The 16,249-nt window shown below is 49.4% G+C and overlaps 1 protein-coding gene across 1 annotated transcript in view; it reads right to left on the bottom strand.

Annotated features, from left to right (window-relative positions):
• The window catches only part of LOC143766440 (uncharacterized), a 42,243-nt gene that overhangs the window by 15,096 nt on the left and 10,898 nt on the right, over positions 1 to 16,249 (bottom strand). The window contains exon 6 of the mRNA XM_077254134.1: positions 10,894 to 10,984. Within this exon, the coding sequence (XP_077110249.1) occupies positions 10,894 to 10,984 (91 nt within the window). The remainder of the gene's footprint in view (positions 1 to 10,893; positions 10,985 to 16,249) is intronic.

The following is a 16,249-nucleotide window of genomic DNA, read 5'->3' on the forward strand; positions in this document are numbered from 1 at the left end:
ATCTCTGGCTGCTATGGACATAAAAGAGGACAAACCCCATTGAGAACCTCTGGAGCATCATCAAAAGGAGTGTCTATGATGGCGGGAGGCAGTCTCACATCTAAGCAACAGCTCTGGGAGGGTATTCTGTCCACATGTAAAACAATTGAAGCAGAAACCATCCAAAAACTGACAAATTCAATGGACGAGAGAGTTCAGAAGCTTCTTTCGAACAAGGGGTCCTATGTGCAAATGTAACATCACCTAGAATAAAGTTTTCACTTGAAAACTGTTTGATTTCATTTTGTAATAAGCTGATAATGCTTATAACTTCACAATTGACCACTGTTTTGTTCAAAATAAAATAAAAAAGGTTGAAAACTCTGCTGTGCATAATAATTTGGAACATGCATTTTGAGTGTTTTTTTTTTTTTAAAAGATACTGTTTTCATAGGCAGTTTGTTCCAAAACATTGCAATTATACTAGAATAGTAGATGACTGGAAAATAACAATGACTGCAATTCAGATAGGTAATTTAGAGAAAATATGAGGAAATATTATTTGCATAATAATTTGGAACACAGTGTACATACAAGCGATGATCAGATCACCTGGATGTAGCAGAATTACTCACTTGATATGAGCGCCCACCACGTGGCGGTGCTCACAGCAAGCAGGTAGTGACAACCATAGAGGAATACAGGAGACCTCTGGTTGTCATGCCAACCCATTAGTGACCAGTGATCACATGATGGGGGTCATCGATGGGCAGATTTTCTGGCGCAATTGCCAGAATCGCATGTTAAATGCTGCTGTTGGCGTTTGGCAGCGGCATTTAATGGGTTAATAGTCGAGGGTGGATCGCGAATCTACCCGCAACTGTTCCTTGCACATGTCAGCTGTTCAAAACAGCTGAAATGTGCTGGAAAAGATGTCAGCTCACCGCCGGAGCCCACATCAAAGGGAAGGTGTCCGACATCGACGTACATTTACGACCAATGTAGGAAAGGGGCTAAGGACTAACACGGAGTTACAGACTCAGATAACTGAGGCAGGGCGATCCCACCACAATCAAACTATCATACAGATGAACAGGTAAAAAAAAGAAATAGAATTAAAAAAAACTATGATATATCCCCAACAACAGCGTATGTATGAGGGGAGAGCTCATACACTAAACCAGAGTTGCACTCATTTATGGTGAACCACTGGAGCCATTGTGAGTCCTGTTCAGAAGAGTAGAGAAAGTATTAGCGCCCCCATTTCAGGATAGATCGTGCAGTAATCTGAATTCCTGAGGATTGAAAACATAAAGTAATTTATGACGTGAAGTGAATCCATGAAACCAGGGCTTGCGCCATGCCAACACATCTCCTGCAGGCGTGAATAAATGGATATTACAGCCATCAGCCACGCACAGCTTAGAGATATATCATGGCACAGGTGTAATGTCTTTTAAGAAGTTTATCACAATCCTCCTTGAAGTTATTCGATTTTAAAAGAAATTGAAAATTCAGTATAAAGGGAAACTCTGTTGTTACAGTACAGAAATTCACACTTGGTCCTCACTGCACACTTAACCCCTTAAGCCCCGAGGGTGGTTTGCACATTAATGATCAGGCCAATTTTTACAATTCTGACCACTGTCCCTTTATGAGGTTATATCTCTGGAACGCTTCAACGGATCTTGGCGAACCTGACATTATTTTCTCGTGACATATTGTACTTCATGATAGTGGTAAAATTTCTTTGATATTACCTGTGTTTATTTGTGAAAAAAATGGAAATTAGGTGAAAATTATGAATTTTTATTCCCTTAAATAACAGAGATATGTCACCCAAAATACTTAGTAAGTAACATTTCCCACAAGTCTACTTTACAACAGACCAATTTTGGAAACAACATTTTTTTTTTTGTTAGGGAGTTATAAGGGTTAAAAATTGACCAGCAATTTCTCATTTTTACAACAAAATTTACAAAACCATTTTTGTTAGGGACCACCTCACATTTGAAGTCACATTTAGGAGTCTACCGTATATACTCGAGTATAAGCCGAGATTTTCAGCCCAAATTCTTGGGCTGAAAGTGCCCCCTCGGCTTATACTCGAGTCACGGTCGGCGGGTGAGGGGGAGAGGGCGCCGAGGCATACTTACCTGCTTCCGGGGCTCCTGGCGCTCCCCCTGCCCGTCCCACGGTCTCCGGGTGCCGCAGCTCTTCCCCTGTTCAGCGGTCACGTGGGACCGCTCATTAGAGAAATGAATAGGCTGCTCCACCTCCCATAGGGGCGGAGCCGCATAATTCATTTCTCTAATCAGCGGTGCTGGTGACCGCTGACAGAGGAAGAGGCTGCGGCACCGAAGACCAGCTGTCCGGGGGAAGGAGCGGGACGCCGGGAGCAGGTAAGTATGTCATATTTACCTTCCCTCGTTCCACACGCCGGGCGCCGCTCTGTCTTCCCGGCGTCTGTCTGCACTGACTGTGCAGGTCAGAGGGCGCGATGACGCATATAGTGTGCGCGCCGCCCTCTGCCTGATCAGTCAGTGCAGAGAGACGCCGGGACAGGACGCTGAGGAGCTGCAAGCAAGACAGGTGAGTATGTCTTTTATTATTTTTATTGCAGCAGCAGCACAGCTATGGGGCAATAATGGACGGTGCAGAGCACTGTATGGCACAGCTATGGGGCAATAATGGTGCAGAGCACTGTATGGCACAGCTATGGGGCAATAAGGAACGGTGCAGAGCACTATATGGCACAGCTATGGGGCAATAATAAACGGTGCAGAGCACTATATGGCACAGCTATGGGGCAATAATGGTGCAGAGCACTGTATGGCACAGCTATGGGGCAATAATGGTGCAGAGCACTGTATGGCCCAGCTATGGGGCAATAATGGTGCAGAGCACTGTATGGCCCAGCTATGGGGCAATTATGAACGGTGCAGAGCACTATATGGCACAGCTATGGTGCAATTATGAACGGTGCAGAGCACTATATGGCACAGCTATGGGGCAATTATGAACGGTGCAGAGCACTATATGGCACAGCTATGGGGCAATAATGAATGGTGCAGAGCACTATATGGCACAGCTATGGGGCCATAATGAACGGTATGGAGCATCTATTTTTATTTTTGACATTCACCGGTAGCTGCTGCATTTTCCACCCTAGGCTTATACTCGAGTCAATAAGTTTTCCCAGTTTTTTTGTGGCAAAATTAGGGGGGTCGGCTTATACTCGGGTCGGCTTATACTCGAGTATATACGGTATACAGCAAAAAATACCCAAAAGTGACACCATTCTAAAAACTGCACCCCTCAAGCTGATCAGCACCACATTCAAGAAGTTTATTAACCCTTCAGGTGCTTCATGAGAGCTAAAGCAATGTTGTAGGAAAAAATGAAAATTTAACTTTTTAGTCATGAAAACGATCTTTTAGCAACAATTTTTTTATTTTCCCAAAGGTAACAGGAGAAATTGGACTGCAAAAGATGTTGTCCAATTTGTCCTGAGTACGCTGATACCCCATATGTGGGGGGAACCACTGTTTGGGCGCATGGCAGGGCTCGGAAGGGAAGGAGCGCTGTTTGATTTTTTCAACCTAAAATTGGCTGGAATTGCGATCGGACGCCATGTTGCGTTTGACGAGCCCCTGATGTGCCTTAACAGTGGAAACCCTCCACAAGTGACCCCATTTTGGAAACTAGACCCCCTAAGGAACTTATCTAGATGCGTGGTGAGCACTTTTATCCCCCAGGGGCTTCACAGAAGTTTATAACGCCTGGGCGTGAAAATTAAAAATCATATTTTTTCCACAAACATGATCGTTTAGTCCCCAATTTTTTATTTTCACAAGGGTAACAGAAGAAATTGAACCATAAAAGTTGTAGTCCAATTTGTCCTGAGTACGTTGATACCCCATATGTGGGGGGGGGGGAGGGAACACTGTTTGGGCGCATGGCAGGGCTCAGAAGGGAAGGAGCGCCATTTGACTTTTTCAAGCTAAAATTAGCTGGAATTGAGATCGGACGCCATGTCACGTTTGGTGAGCCCCTGATGTGCCTAAACAGCGGAAACCCCCCACAAGTGACTGCATTTTGGAAACTAGACCCCCTAAGGAACTTATCTAGATGTGTGGTGAGCACTTTTATCCCCCAAGTGCTTTACAGAAGTTTATAACGCCCGGGCATGAAAATAAAAAATCATATTTTTTCCACAAACATGATCGTTTAGTCCCCAATTTTTTATTTTCACATGAGTAACAGAAGAAATTGGACCACAAAAGTTGTAGTACAATTTGTCCTGAGTACGCTGATACCCCATATGTGGGTGGGAACCACAATTTGGGCGCATGGCAGGGCTCAGAAAGGAAGGAGCGCCATTTGACTTTTTCAAGCTAAAATTAGCTGGAATTGAGACGCCATGTCACGTTTGGTGAGCCCCTGATGTGCCTAAACAGTGGAAACCCCCCCACAAGTGACCCCATTTTGGAAACTAGACCCCCTAAGGAACGTGTCTAGATGTGTGGTGAGAACTTTGAACCCCCAAGTGTTTCCCTTAATTTTATAACGCCCGGGTGTGAAAATAAAAAATCCTATTTTTTGCCCACAAAAATGATCTTTTAGTCCCCAATTTTTAAATTTCCCAAGGGTAACAGGAGAAATTGAACCGCAAAAGTTGTTGTCCAATTTGTCCCGAGTATGCTGGTACCCCACATGTGGGAAAAAACTATTTGGGCACATGTTGGGGCTCGAAAGGGAAGTACTGAAGTTTTGGAATGCAGACTTTGATGGAATCGTCTGCGGGCGTCATGTTCCGTTTGCAGAGCCCCTGATGTGCCTAAACAGGAAAAAAAAACCACAAGTGACAACATTTTGGAAAGTAGGCCCCCAAAGAACTTACGTAGATGTGCCTCCTTTGGAATTAAGCTGTTTCCTGTAAATTAGTAGTACATGGAGGTGTGGTACAATTTAAAGCAATCCTTCATACACAATCCGCATTGATAGATGGTCCGAAAAAGTAAAGAACCTGCGCTCCATCCGGGTGTAGTATTCCAAAGTAGCATGTTATTGCAGCACGCACAGCCCAAACACGGGAAATTACCATACTTGACCGTGCTAAGAGTCTTTTGTATCGAAATTTTTGATGTTCCAATGTCGGAACGAACTAACCTGTCCCTTAAATTTCGTCCTCTTCTGAAGGACATCAATGGGTATGTCCTAAAACTAGGAATCGATGGCAGACCTTGTTGTAAAAGAGACCAATGTTTCCTTATCACTCTGCCAATTTGGTTGCTAGCTGGATTAAATGTTGTCACAAACGGAATACGATCACACGTCCGTTTGACACGTGTCTTGTTGCGAATGCTCTCACGAGAGCAACTCAAAGTCCTTTCCTTATATCTTACCACCTCCTTCGCAGGGTACCCCCTCGCCAAAAATTTAGAACACATCTCATCCAAACGCTGGTCCACTTTACCCTCATCAGACACTATCCTCCGAACTCTAAGCAGTTGACTCCACGGTAGAGAATTCACCATTCTCCTTGGATGGTTACCATCAAACATCAATAAACTGTTCCTATCTGTTTCTTTCACAAAGATGTCAGTTCTCAACTTATCTACATCCTTATACACCAGAGTATCAAGGAACTGTATTTGTCATTGAATATGTTAACGTAAACCGTAGCTCAGAGTGTATCTGATTCAAATATGTCTGAAAGTCATGCAGGGATATGACGTGAGTGGTGCATTATGTATGATGGTGGTTGATTGGTTGGGTGACGAACCTCCTACTGGAATATGACTTCTGATAGGCATCAGGTACATTTAGGCGCCGGTTTTGGAGGTAACCAATTGGCCTTATCCACCATATGAGATAGTGTAGGGCCTACTTTGGATTGGCCCATTGTTCACATGGCAACGATGGACACTTTATGCCGATTGGTTGATGTAATAGTAAACAATCTGTGAAACTCCAAATATATATATGCTTTTTATATTTACTATGTGGTGATTATAGCTGCGGTGGTGGATTTTTAACATATGTATAGTTGATGTCTGTTTTGATATTTTTTTATGGTATATTTTGTGGTGGGGGGGTTGGCTTGATTGCGATTGGTGCATTGTGTAGCATTGACGCTATTTAAAGCTGACCCTGGATATGGTTTGATATGCTTGAAAAAGACCCTCGGGTCGAAACGTTGCTGTAACATGGCTTAATAAAGTTCTACTTTGGAATACTACACCCGGATGGAGCGCTGGTTCTTTACTTTATCGGACTATGTGGAATATCCAGTAAGGTTCCCTGGATTCGGACCGGGCGACCCAACAAGTGAGTGCTGTCAGTCTTTCTCTTTTTCTTGCATTGATAGACAGTGTCCTTGCGTATTCCTCTTTTGTAGCACACTCGGCACCTTTTTTGCGGCTTACCTTTTCTTCCAGTTGGCGGGACCACCCCCGGAAAATGCTGACCTGGTACGATACGTGTACCTTCAGTTCCAGAAGTACTGGGACCCACTCCTTCCCTCGTGCCAAACATCAGGGCCTTAACCACTACCTCCTGGAAATGAAGGTACGACGTATCTGTGTTGTGTGCAAATCGTGACAGCAGGAAAGTGTTGAGCATTGCCATTTGTACAATGTACACGGACAGCTTTTTGTACCACACCCTGGCCTATCTCAAAGCACTGTACGGTTGGAGGAGTTGATCAGAGAGATCAACGCCCCCCATGTTTTTGTTGTACCCCAGTACACAGGTCGGTTTACTGACCTCTGTAGAGGTACCCCTTACAGTCCTCAGGGCGCTGCCATCCAGGTGTATGGTGGTCAATAGAAGGACATCCCTTTTGTCCTTGTACTTGACCACCAACAGGTGGTCGCTACATAGGGCTTTGCTCTCACCTTTTCTCAGAGTCTGCCCATGTAGCGACTTCGGGAGGCCTCTCTGATTTTTGCGGACAGTACCGCAGGCTGCGGTACCTCGCGCAGAGAGAGATTTATAGAGTGGGATGCTGGTGTAAAAGTTATCGGTATAGAGGTGATAACCTTTATCCAGCAGTGGGTGCACAAAATCCCACACAATTTTCCCACTCACTCCCAGGATAGAAGGACACTCAGGCGGTTCAATCCTGGTGTCCTTCCCTTCGTAAACTTTAAAGCTGTGGGTGTACCCTGAGGGGGAAGAAGTGGGGAGGGATCCCACGCGTATCGCTGCCTCTGTGCAGCTTCGTCAGGGAATTCCCTGTGGGATTCCTCCCCACTTCTTCCCCCTGGCGTCCTGCCTCCTAACACTTTGGAGGCTGCTCGTTCTCCTTTTGGCTCCTAGGGTATGTTATTGAGTTCTATAATTGGGGATCTCATAGCGCTTTTTTGGGCAGCACTAGTCACACTATATTTTTTTTCTTTTTGACCCTATATCTTCTCTTGTTGTGGGTTCATTCCTATTTATTAGTTATCATTATTGTGCTGCTGCTTTCTTGCGCTACATATATCCCTTGGCTTTCCTTGGACTCATAGCCTTTGTTACCAATCGGTACTACTTATTCTCCTTTGGGCTGAAATTGGTTGTGACTATTTTATTGGGGACGCCCAATTTTTGTTATACTGTCTGATAGGGAGAATTTGTATGTTATTATACTGTACCTATTTACCTTGATGTGCCATAATATGTCATTTTTGTAAATATTGTCATGTATTATCTATACGGGATTGGACCCTATTTTGGTTACATTGTTCCTCCAGGGGGAAGGGTGGTTTTTCCACATGGTTTTAATTGATTTTTATTGATTGATGTGTTTTTGTCCTTGTTTTTTGCTCAATAAAGGTTGTTTATATTTTTCTAATTATTTGTTTGACATACTCAGGTGTGCGCTGGTCTATGCATAGGCTTTTTTTCTTTCTGTGGTTATGTCATTTCTATGCAGTCTTGCAGCACCCTATACAATTTATTCATTTATGTGTATAGGTTTTTTTATTGATATGTGGTTCATATAGACAGTGCACCTGAGATCTCCTTGTTTGTTGATCCTTTGAGGCACGTACACTTCAGCAAACTTTTTGTTGAAGTGTTCAATGACCGGCTGAACTTTGAACAGACGGTCAAAGTTGGGGTCATCTCGTGCGGGACACCGTGCATTATCGTTGTAATGCAGCAACTTATGGATGGCCTCAAAACGCGTCCGGGTCATGACCATTCGGAACACTGGAGTGTTATATAAAATATCAACACTCCAATATTGCCGAAGTTCAGGCTTCTTCAGGATCCCCATGTGGAGGACCAGGCCCCAAAACTGCATCATTTCAACTGCGTCTACAGGAGACCAGTTAGAATATGATGACCCGAGTTTTGGTCCAAAAATTGCCGAGCATACAAGTTAGTTTGCTCCACCATGAGGTCAATGAAAGCCTCAGAGAAAAAGACTTTGCAAAAGTCTAGTTCTGTGAGGCCGGTGGTGTCAAACTTGATTCCTGATTCTGCCACAAAATCAGGAATCAGTGGCTCGTAATTTTCGGTTGGCGAGGTCCATATGGGGTCCGCAGTGGGGTGCGCTGGTTCGTCTTCAGCAATGGTGGGCGCTTCATCATCTTCATCAATGATGGGCCTTGCCTCATCTTCTGTCCTGCGGCGTCTGTGTGGCGGTTCCGCAGGGCTGGAGGAGGAAGATGAGGAGTGGGAAGAAGATGAGGAAGAATCTGAAAAATAAACAAAAGTGGGATCCTCTCCCTCGCTATCAGTGTCGGAGGCAAGGAAAGAATATGCCTCCTCCGCTGAATAGAATAAGAATAAGAGTGGTGCTTGGGTGTACTTTATTGGTAACTATGTGTAAGTGTGGGGGGGATAGGGCTTGGTGCAAACTACTCTGAAAAGAAAAAGCTAAAGGAAAAAAAAGCAAATAGGGAAAAAAATACCTGTGAAAGAAAAGTCTAAAACAGCAGGCCCTAGCTCTGATAAGTGAACCGCGTCACTTATCAAAGTACGGCCGCTGCTGGGTGTGCGAAAGGGGATGTGAAAAAAAACGGCAGGCACGAGAGCTCTGATAAGTGAACCTAATCACTTCAAAGTTCGGCTGCTGGGTGTGCGCACGGAGATGTGAAAGAAAAAAAAGAAAAGGAAGGCACGGGTTAGACGGGGCGGCTGGGTGAGCGCACGGAGAGGTGAAAAAAAAAAAGAAAAGGAAGGCACGGGTTAGACGCGGTGGCTGGGTGAGCGCACGGAGATGTGAAAAAAAAAAGAAAAACGGCAGGCACGGGAGCTTTGATAAGTGAACCGCGTCACTTATCAAAGTTCGGCGGCTGCTGGGTGTGCGCACAGGTGTGGTGAAAAAAAAAAAAGGAAAAAAGGCAGGCACAAGCTCTGATAAGTGAACTGCGTCACTTATCAAAGTTTGGCAGCTGCGGGATGGGTGTACGGAATTGGGCAAAGGGGGCTGATGAAAAAAAAGCGAGCACGAGTGTTGATCGGTGAACTGCGTCACCAATCAGTGCTCGGTGGCTGCTAAACGTGTGCACGGAGGCAGCGCAAAGAGGGACGGAGGGGGTTAAAAAAAGAGGGGGAAGGGGGGATGGGGGGAGATTGGGTAGGGCTGTTAACACTTACGTTTGTAGTCTCTCTTCTTTCTTCGGTTTTCTTTCTTCTTTCTTTTGCTCTTTTCTAACGCAGGGGATTGTGGTGTTACAGGCTTCTGTAGCACCACAAGGCCCAGCAAGACAAGATCTGGCTGTGTGACCGCTCTGCAGGAGTCCTCAGCTAGAGTGGGGACCCCTGCAGAGAGGTCAGACAGGTCACCTGCAGGTGACAGACAGGTCATAGAGCAGTCACACCGCTGCTGTGAGCTGTCATTGGTGGGATCGAATGATAACATCGATCCCACCAATCCCTGCAGGCCCTGGTGACCATGGCAACGGCCTAGGATCCCTCCGATCCTAGGCAGGTCACAGCCAGGTCACCAGCAGGGCACACAGCGGTCACAACGTGACCGCCGCTGTGCCCTGTGATTGGCACAATCGTCAATAGCATCGATCGCACCAATCAGCTCCTGCAGGCCCTACTTGGCCTGCACTAGTCTCTGGCCTGTGATCGGTGCGATTGCAGCACCGATCCAGACCGCTACAGCAGGATACAGCCGGGTACATCAGGGCACAGCGCGGTAATACCGCCGCTGTGCCCTGCGATTGGAGCGATCGATTCGATCGGCGATGGCGCAAATACGGGGTCTTTTGTCAGTGCGGAGCCAGGCCCTGGGATGCCGACGCTATCTTCCTGCAGGTAAGATGGCGCCGGAAATTTAATGCGATCACCGCGACTTAAGTCGCGATGTCGCATTAAACGGTATGACGTACTATCCCGTCACTGGGAATTAAGTCCCATGTCACCTTGACGGGATAGTACGTCATATGGGATTAAGGGGTTACTGTCGGCGATCATAAAAGTGAAGTTTGACCAGAAAGACTGGACCTGGTCTTGTAGGGACCATATGAGCACATTCAGCAGCACAGAAGGGAGAGAAGGTAGATACAATAAGATATCAGGTTTACAGGAAGCCAACAGCATCATTACCCTCCGCATTCCCTTACAGGCCCATCATTATATTTTTCTTCAAGTTTTTCTAATTTGTCAGCACATTCCACGTACACTGTCATTTGGCTTTGGAGCTTACAGATCTGGGCAGGTTACGGTCAGCGTCTCCTAATTTCAGGGTATAGGTTGGTCCTCCAAACTCTATGTTCTATAGCAAAGGGCTTTTAATGCCCAAAGTCATTTGAAGAGTTTTGGATGGAGGAGAATGTTGTGGTCTAGAAGAAAAATGGTGATCACATGATTGTGATACAGCCAGACTGCACCACCGATAAAGCAGCCACAGACGGTGACTGAGAAAAATCTGTGACTTCTCTGCATTTAGTGGTTACTACTCACCTGGGTATTCATATGTAGGAATCTCCTCTTTACACCACTCATCACCCCTCACATATGTCTCTGTAGTATTAATATGGGTCAGATCTTCACCCTGAAACAAATATTGTAAAAGTCACAGACAGATGGAGAAGTCACATCTATGATCAGCTCTAGTCCTACCATCTCCATCATTCTCATTACACAAGTATAAACCGGATTACTTACCGGTAATTGTATTTTATGAAGTCCACCACAGCACCCACTGAGAGAGGGGATCCGCCCCCAGGAACAGGAAACCTACAGATAAAAAGGAGCGGTCCCCCTCGTCTCCTCAGTTGGATTACAGAGTACAAGAGGAACCGCCAAGAAAACATTAGAACATCTTCATAAAAGCCACTCAATATATATAAACATATACCTCAATATATACTACCATCACCCAGAGTGAATTACATACACATCTCTAGTATGTGCTACTATTGGAGGGAAGTGAGTGGGTGCTGTCATGGACTCCATAAAATACAATTACCGGTAAGTATTCCGTTTTTTTATTCTCGCCATGACAGCACCCACTGAGAGACTTTCAGAGAACCATCACCTGGGAGGGACCACCATATTGAGGACAGATCTCCTGAAAACCAAGTCCGAAGATGATGACAAATCGAGTCTCTAGTGGTTGTAAAAGGTAGATGGTGAAGACCATGTTGCAGCATTACATATCAGGTCAATTGAGACGTCCACCTTTTCAGCCCAGGAGGATGCCATAGCCAATGACGAATGTGCCCTTATTCCATCCGGAGGACCTTCACCCTTTGCTGAGTAGGCCAGAGAGATTGTATCTCTGATCCAATATGATAAAGTGATCCTTGTGACTCCAAAACCCTTCCTGTGGCCCTGAAAAGACACAAACAGAGCCCTACTCTGCCTCCAGGGATGAGTTCTGTTTACATAATGTAGGACCGCTCTCCTCACATCTAAAGTGTGAAATTTCTTGGTCCAGGTGATGGGGAGGGATCCCTTGGTTCAGGGGTTGGAGGCAGGAAGTTTCAGGAAGATGGGTTTGGTGTATCCTACTTTAGCGCTGATACATAAAGTCTGGGAGACAATTAAAAAGATTAGGGGTTTGGAGAACTTGACAAATTTTTCCCCGATATGGCAAAACGAGACTCAACCGGAATTTGTTAAAATGGGAGAATTTAAAAATTTGATGAGACTGGGAATACAGTACATGGTTCAGGTGAAGGACATGCAGGGACTGGTGCCCTTTGGAAAGTTGCAGGAGGATTATGGTCTACCGGAGGTCTGCAGATTTAAATATGGGCAGTTTCGGCATGCTTATGTTACGCAGAGCAAGACGATGAATACGGAGATTCACAAGGATATATTGATTACTAGCTATTGAACCCGTTCTACGCCCGGGTGGCGAGCATTTATATTGGTATATGGTGTCCATCCTGCGCCCCGATCCTGTCATGTGCTGCTCCATCCTGCATCCCCATCCTGTCATGTGCTTCCATCCTGCGCCCCGATCCTGTCATGTGCTGCTCCATCCTGCGTCCCCATCCTGTCATGTGCTGTTCCATCCTGCGCCCCCATCCTGTCATGTGCTGTTCCATCCTGCGCCCCCATCCTGTCATATGCTGCTCCATCCTGCGTCCCCATCCTGTCATGTGCTCCCATCCTGCGCGCTGAGTGCAGGCGGCTGTGCTGAGTGTGGGCGGCTGTGCTGAGTGCGGGCGGCTGTGCTGAGTGCGGGCGGCTGTGCTGAGTGCGGGCGGCTGTGCTGAGTGCGGGCGGCTGTGCTGAGTGCGGGTGGCGGTGCTGAGTGCGGGCGGCTGCGCGTGGCGGTGCTGAGTGCGGGCGGCTGCGCGTGGCGGTGCTGAGTGCGGGCGGCTGCGCGTGGCGGTGCTGAGTGCGGGCGGCTGCGCGTGGCGGTGCTGAGTGCGGGCGGCTGCGCGTGGCGGTGCTGAGTGCGGGCGGCTGTTGTGAATTTGCTTTTTGCTCCCTCTAGTGGTTACTAGTTTTTTGACTCTGGTTTTTCTGTCATTCCTTTTATCCGCACCTGGGTTGTTAGTTAGGGGTGTTGCTATATAAGCTCCCTGGACCTTCAGTTCTATGCCTGGCAACGCAGTTATCAGAGCTAGTCTGCTGTGCTCTTGTCTACTGATCCTGGTTCCAGTTATATCAGCTAAGTCTGCCTTTTGCTTTTGCTATTTGTTTTGGTTTTGTATTTTTGTCCAGCTTGTTCCAAATCTATATCCTGACCTTTGCTGGAAGCTCTAGGGGGCTGGTGTTCTCCCCCCGGACCGTTAGACGGTTCGGGGGTTCTTGAATTTCCAGTGTGGATTTTGATAGGGTTTTTGTTGACCATATAAGTTACCTTTCTTTATTCTGCTATCAGTAAGCGGGCCTCTCTGTGCTAAACCTGGTTCATTTCTGTGTTTGTCATTTCCTCTTACCTCACCGTCATTATTTGTGGGGGGCTTCTATCCAGCTTTGGGGTCCCCTTCTCTGGAGGCAAGAAAGGTCTTTGTTTTCCTCTACTAGGGGTAGCTAGATTCTCCGGCTGGCGCGTGTCATCTAGAATCAACGTAGGAATGATCCCCGGCTACTTCTAGTGTTGGCGTTAGGAGTAGATATATGGTCAACCCAGTTACCACTGCCCTATGAGCTGGATTTTTGTATTCTGCAGACTTCCACGTTCCTCTGAGACCCTCGCCATTGGGGTCATAACAGGCGGCTGCGCGTGGCGGTGCTGAGTGCGGGCGGCTGCGCGTGGTGGTGCTGAGTGCGGACGGCTGCACGTGGCGGTGCTGTGCTTGGCGGTGCCGAGTGCGGGCGGCTGTGGTGAGTGCGGGCGGCTGTGCGTGGCGGTGCTGAGTGCGGGCGGCTGTGCGTGGCGGTGCTGAGTGCGGGCGGCTGTGCGTGGCGGTGCTGAGTGCGGGCGGCTGTGCGTGGCGGTGCTGAGTGCGGGCGGCTGTGCGTGGCGGTGCTGAGTGCGGGCGGCTGTGCGTGGCGGTGCTGAGTGCGGGCGGCTGTGCGTGGCGGTGCTGAGTGCTGGCGGCTGTGCGTGGCGGTGCTGAGTGTGGGCGGCTGTGCGTGGCGGTGCTGTGCTTGGCGGTGCTGAGTGCAGGCAGCTGTGCGTGGCGGTGCTGTGCTTGGCGGTGCCGAGTGCGGGCGGCTGCGCGTGGCGGTGCTGAGTGCGGGTGGCTGCGCGTGGCGGTGCTGAGTGCGGGCAGCTGCGCGTAGCGGTGGTGAGTGCGGGCGGCTGAGCGTGGCGGTGCTGTGCTTGGCGGTGCTGAGTGCGGGCGGCTGTGCGTGGCGGAGGTGAGTGCGGGCGGCTGTGCGTGGCGGTGCTGAGTGTGGGCGGCTGTGCGTGGCGGTGCTGAGTGTGGGCGGCTGTGCGTGGCGGTGCTGTGCTTGGCGGTGCTGAGTGCGGGCAGCTGTGCGTGGCGGTGCTGTGCTTGGCGGTGGTGAGTGCGGGCGGCTGAGCGTGGCGGTGAGTGCGGGCGGCTGTGCGTGGCGGTAGTGAGTGCGGGAGGCTGTGCTGTGCTTGGCGGTGCCGAGTGCGGGCGGCTGTGCGTGGCGGTGGTGAGTGCGGGCGGCTGAGCATGGCGGTGGTGAGTGCGGGCGGCTGTGCGTGGCGGTGGTGAGTGCGGGCGGCTGTGCGTGCTGGCGGCTGTGCTTGGCGGTGCCGAGTGCGGGCGGCTGTGCGTGGCGGTGGTGGGTGCGGGCGGCTGTGCGTGGCGGTGGTGAGTGCGGGCGGCTGTGCGTGGCGGTGGTGAGTCCGGGCGGCTGAGCATGGCGGTGGTGAGTGCGGGCGGCTGCGCGTGGCGGTGGTGAGTGCGGGCGGCTGTGCGTGCTGGCGGCTGTGCTTGGCGGTGCCGAGTGCGGGCGGCTGTGCGTGGCGGTGGTGAGTGTGGGCGGCTGAGCATGGCGGTGGTGAGTGCGGGCGGCTGTGCGTGGCGGTGGTGAGTGCGGGCGGCTGTGCGTGCTGGCGGCTGTGCATGGCGGTGGTGAGTGCGGGCGGTTGTGCGTGGCGGTGGTGAGTGCGGGCGGCTGTGCGTGGCGGTGGTGAGTGCGGGCGGATGTGCGTGGCGGTGGTGAGTGCGGGCGGATGTGCGTGGCGGTGGTGAGTGCGGGCGGATGTGCGTGGCGGTGGTGAGTGCGGGCGGCTGTGCGTGGCGGTGGTGAGTGCGGGCGGCTGTGCGTGGCGGTGGTGAGTGCGGGCGGCTGTGCGTGGTGGTGGTGAGTGCAGGCGGCTGTGCGTGGCGGTGGTGAGTGTGGGCGGCTGTGCTGGGCGCTGAGTGCTGGCGGCCTGAGCAGGCGGGGACACCGGCGATGGGGGGGTCAGGTGCCGGAGTTGCCGCTAGCTCAGGCCCCCAGCACTTGCTATATTTACCTGTCCCCCGTTCCACTGCTGCGCTCCGCTCCATCTTCCGAGTCCTCTGCCTGTGACTGTTCAGTCAGAGGGCGGCGCGAATTAAGCGCGTCATTGCGCCCTCTGAACCGTTCAGTTCAGAGGGCGCGATGACGCGTTAATGCGCGCCGCCCTCTGACTGAACAGTCGCAGGCGGAGGATGGAGCAGCGCGCATCACTGGAACGGGGACAGGTTCACCCTCACCCTCACCCTCCTGGCTGGTCCCTGCTTCTCCGTTGGAGATCGTGGTGTGCGTTCAGTACGTATACCGCGATCTCCTGGGAGCGTCACTCTGTGGGGTCCAGACTGCGCCGGCGCTGGCGCTTGCGCAGTCTATAAAGGCTTCGGACAGACTGACGCCCCCAGCGTTATATTATAGATGTCTGCGCAGAGGGGGGAACAAAAGGGGTGGTGTCGGGCATTTATAAGGATCTAATGCATGCTTTTTTAAATAATTATCCTATTAGAGCACAGGGGAAATGGGAGGAGGAATTGGGTAGGATAGAGGAAGATAAATGGGAAGTGATTACGGAATATATACCTCAACTATTACTGAGTGAACCGGGCAGACTCTCGCAGATATATGAACTCCATAGAGTATATAGGACTCCTGAACAGCTCTATAGAGCGGGTCTGAGACAGACTTCTGAGTGTCCTCGGTGCCAGGTGGAGGGTGCTGGAATTCTCCATATGTTATGGAAGTGTCCAAATCTGAACCCATATTGGACAGCGGTGCTTAATGTCATAGAAGGAGCGCATGGTTGTAGGACTGAGAGGGATCCTGTGGTGTGTATTCTGGGATATGTGGAGGAGGTCCAGGTACATAATAAAAATAAGGTGACAATAGCTAGATTATTATATATCGCGCGGAAACTATTCTCCAGATACTGGATAAATGAAGATCCGCCGACGTTGAGGGAATTTTTCAGACAGTCTGACTCTATTGTGAATATAGA

Source organism: Ranitomeya variabilis, chromosome 4 (genome assembly GCF_051348905.1).
Source record: "Ranitomeya variabilis isolate aRanVar5 chromosome 4, aRanVar5.hap1, whole genome shotgun sequence".
NCBI lineage: Eukaryota > Metazoa > Chordata > Amphibia > Anura > Dendrobatidae > Ranitomeya > Ranitomeya variabilis.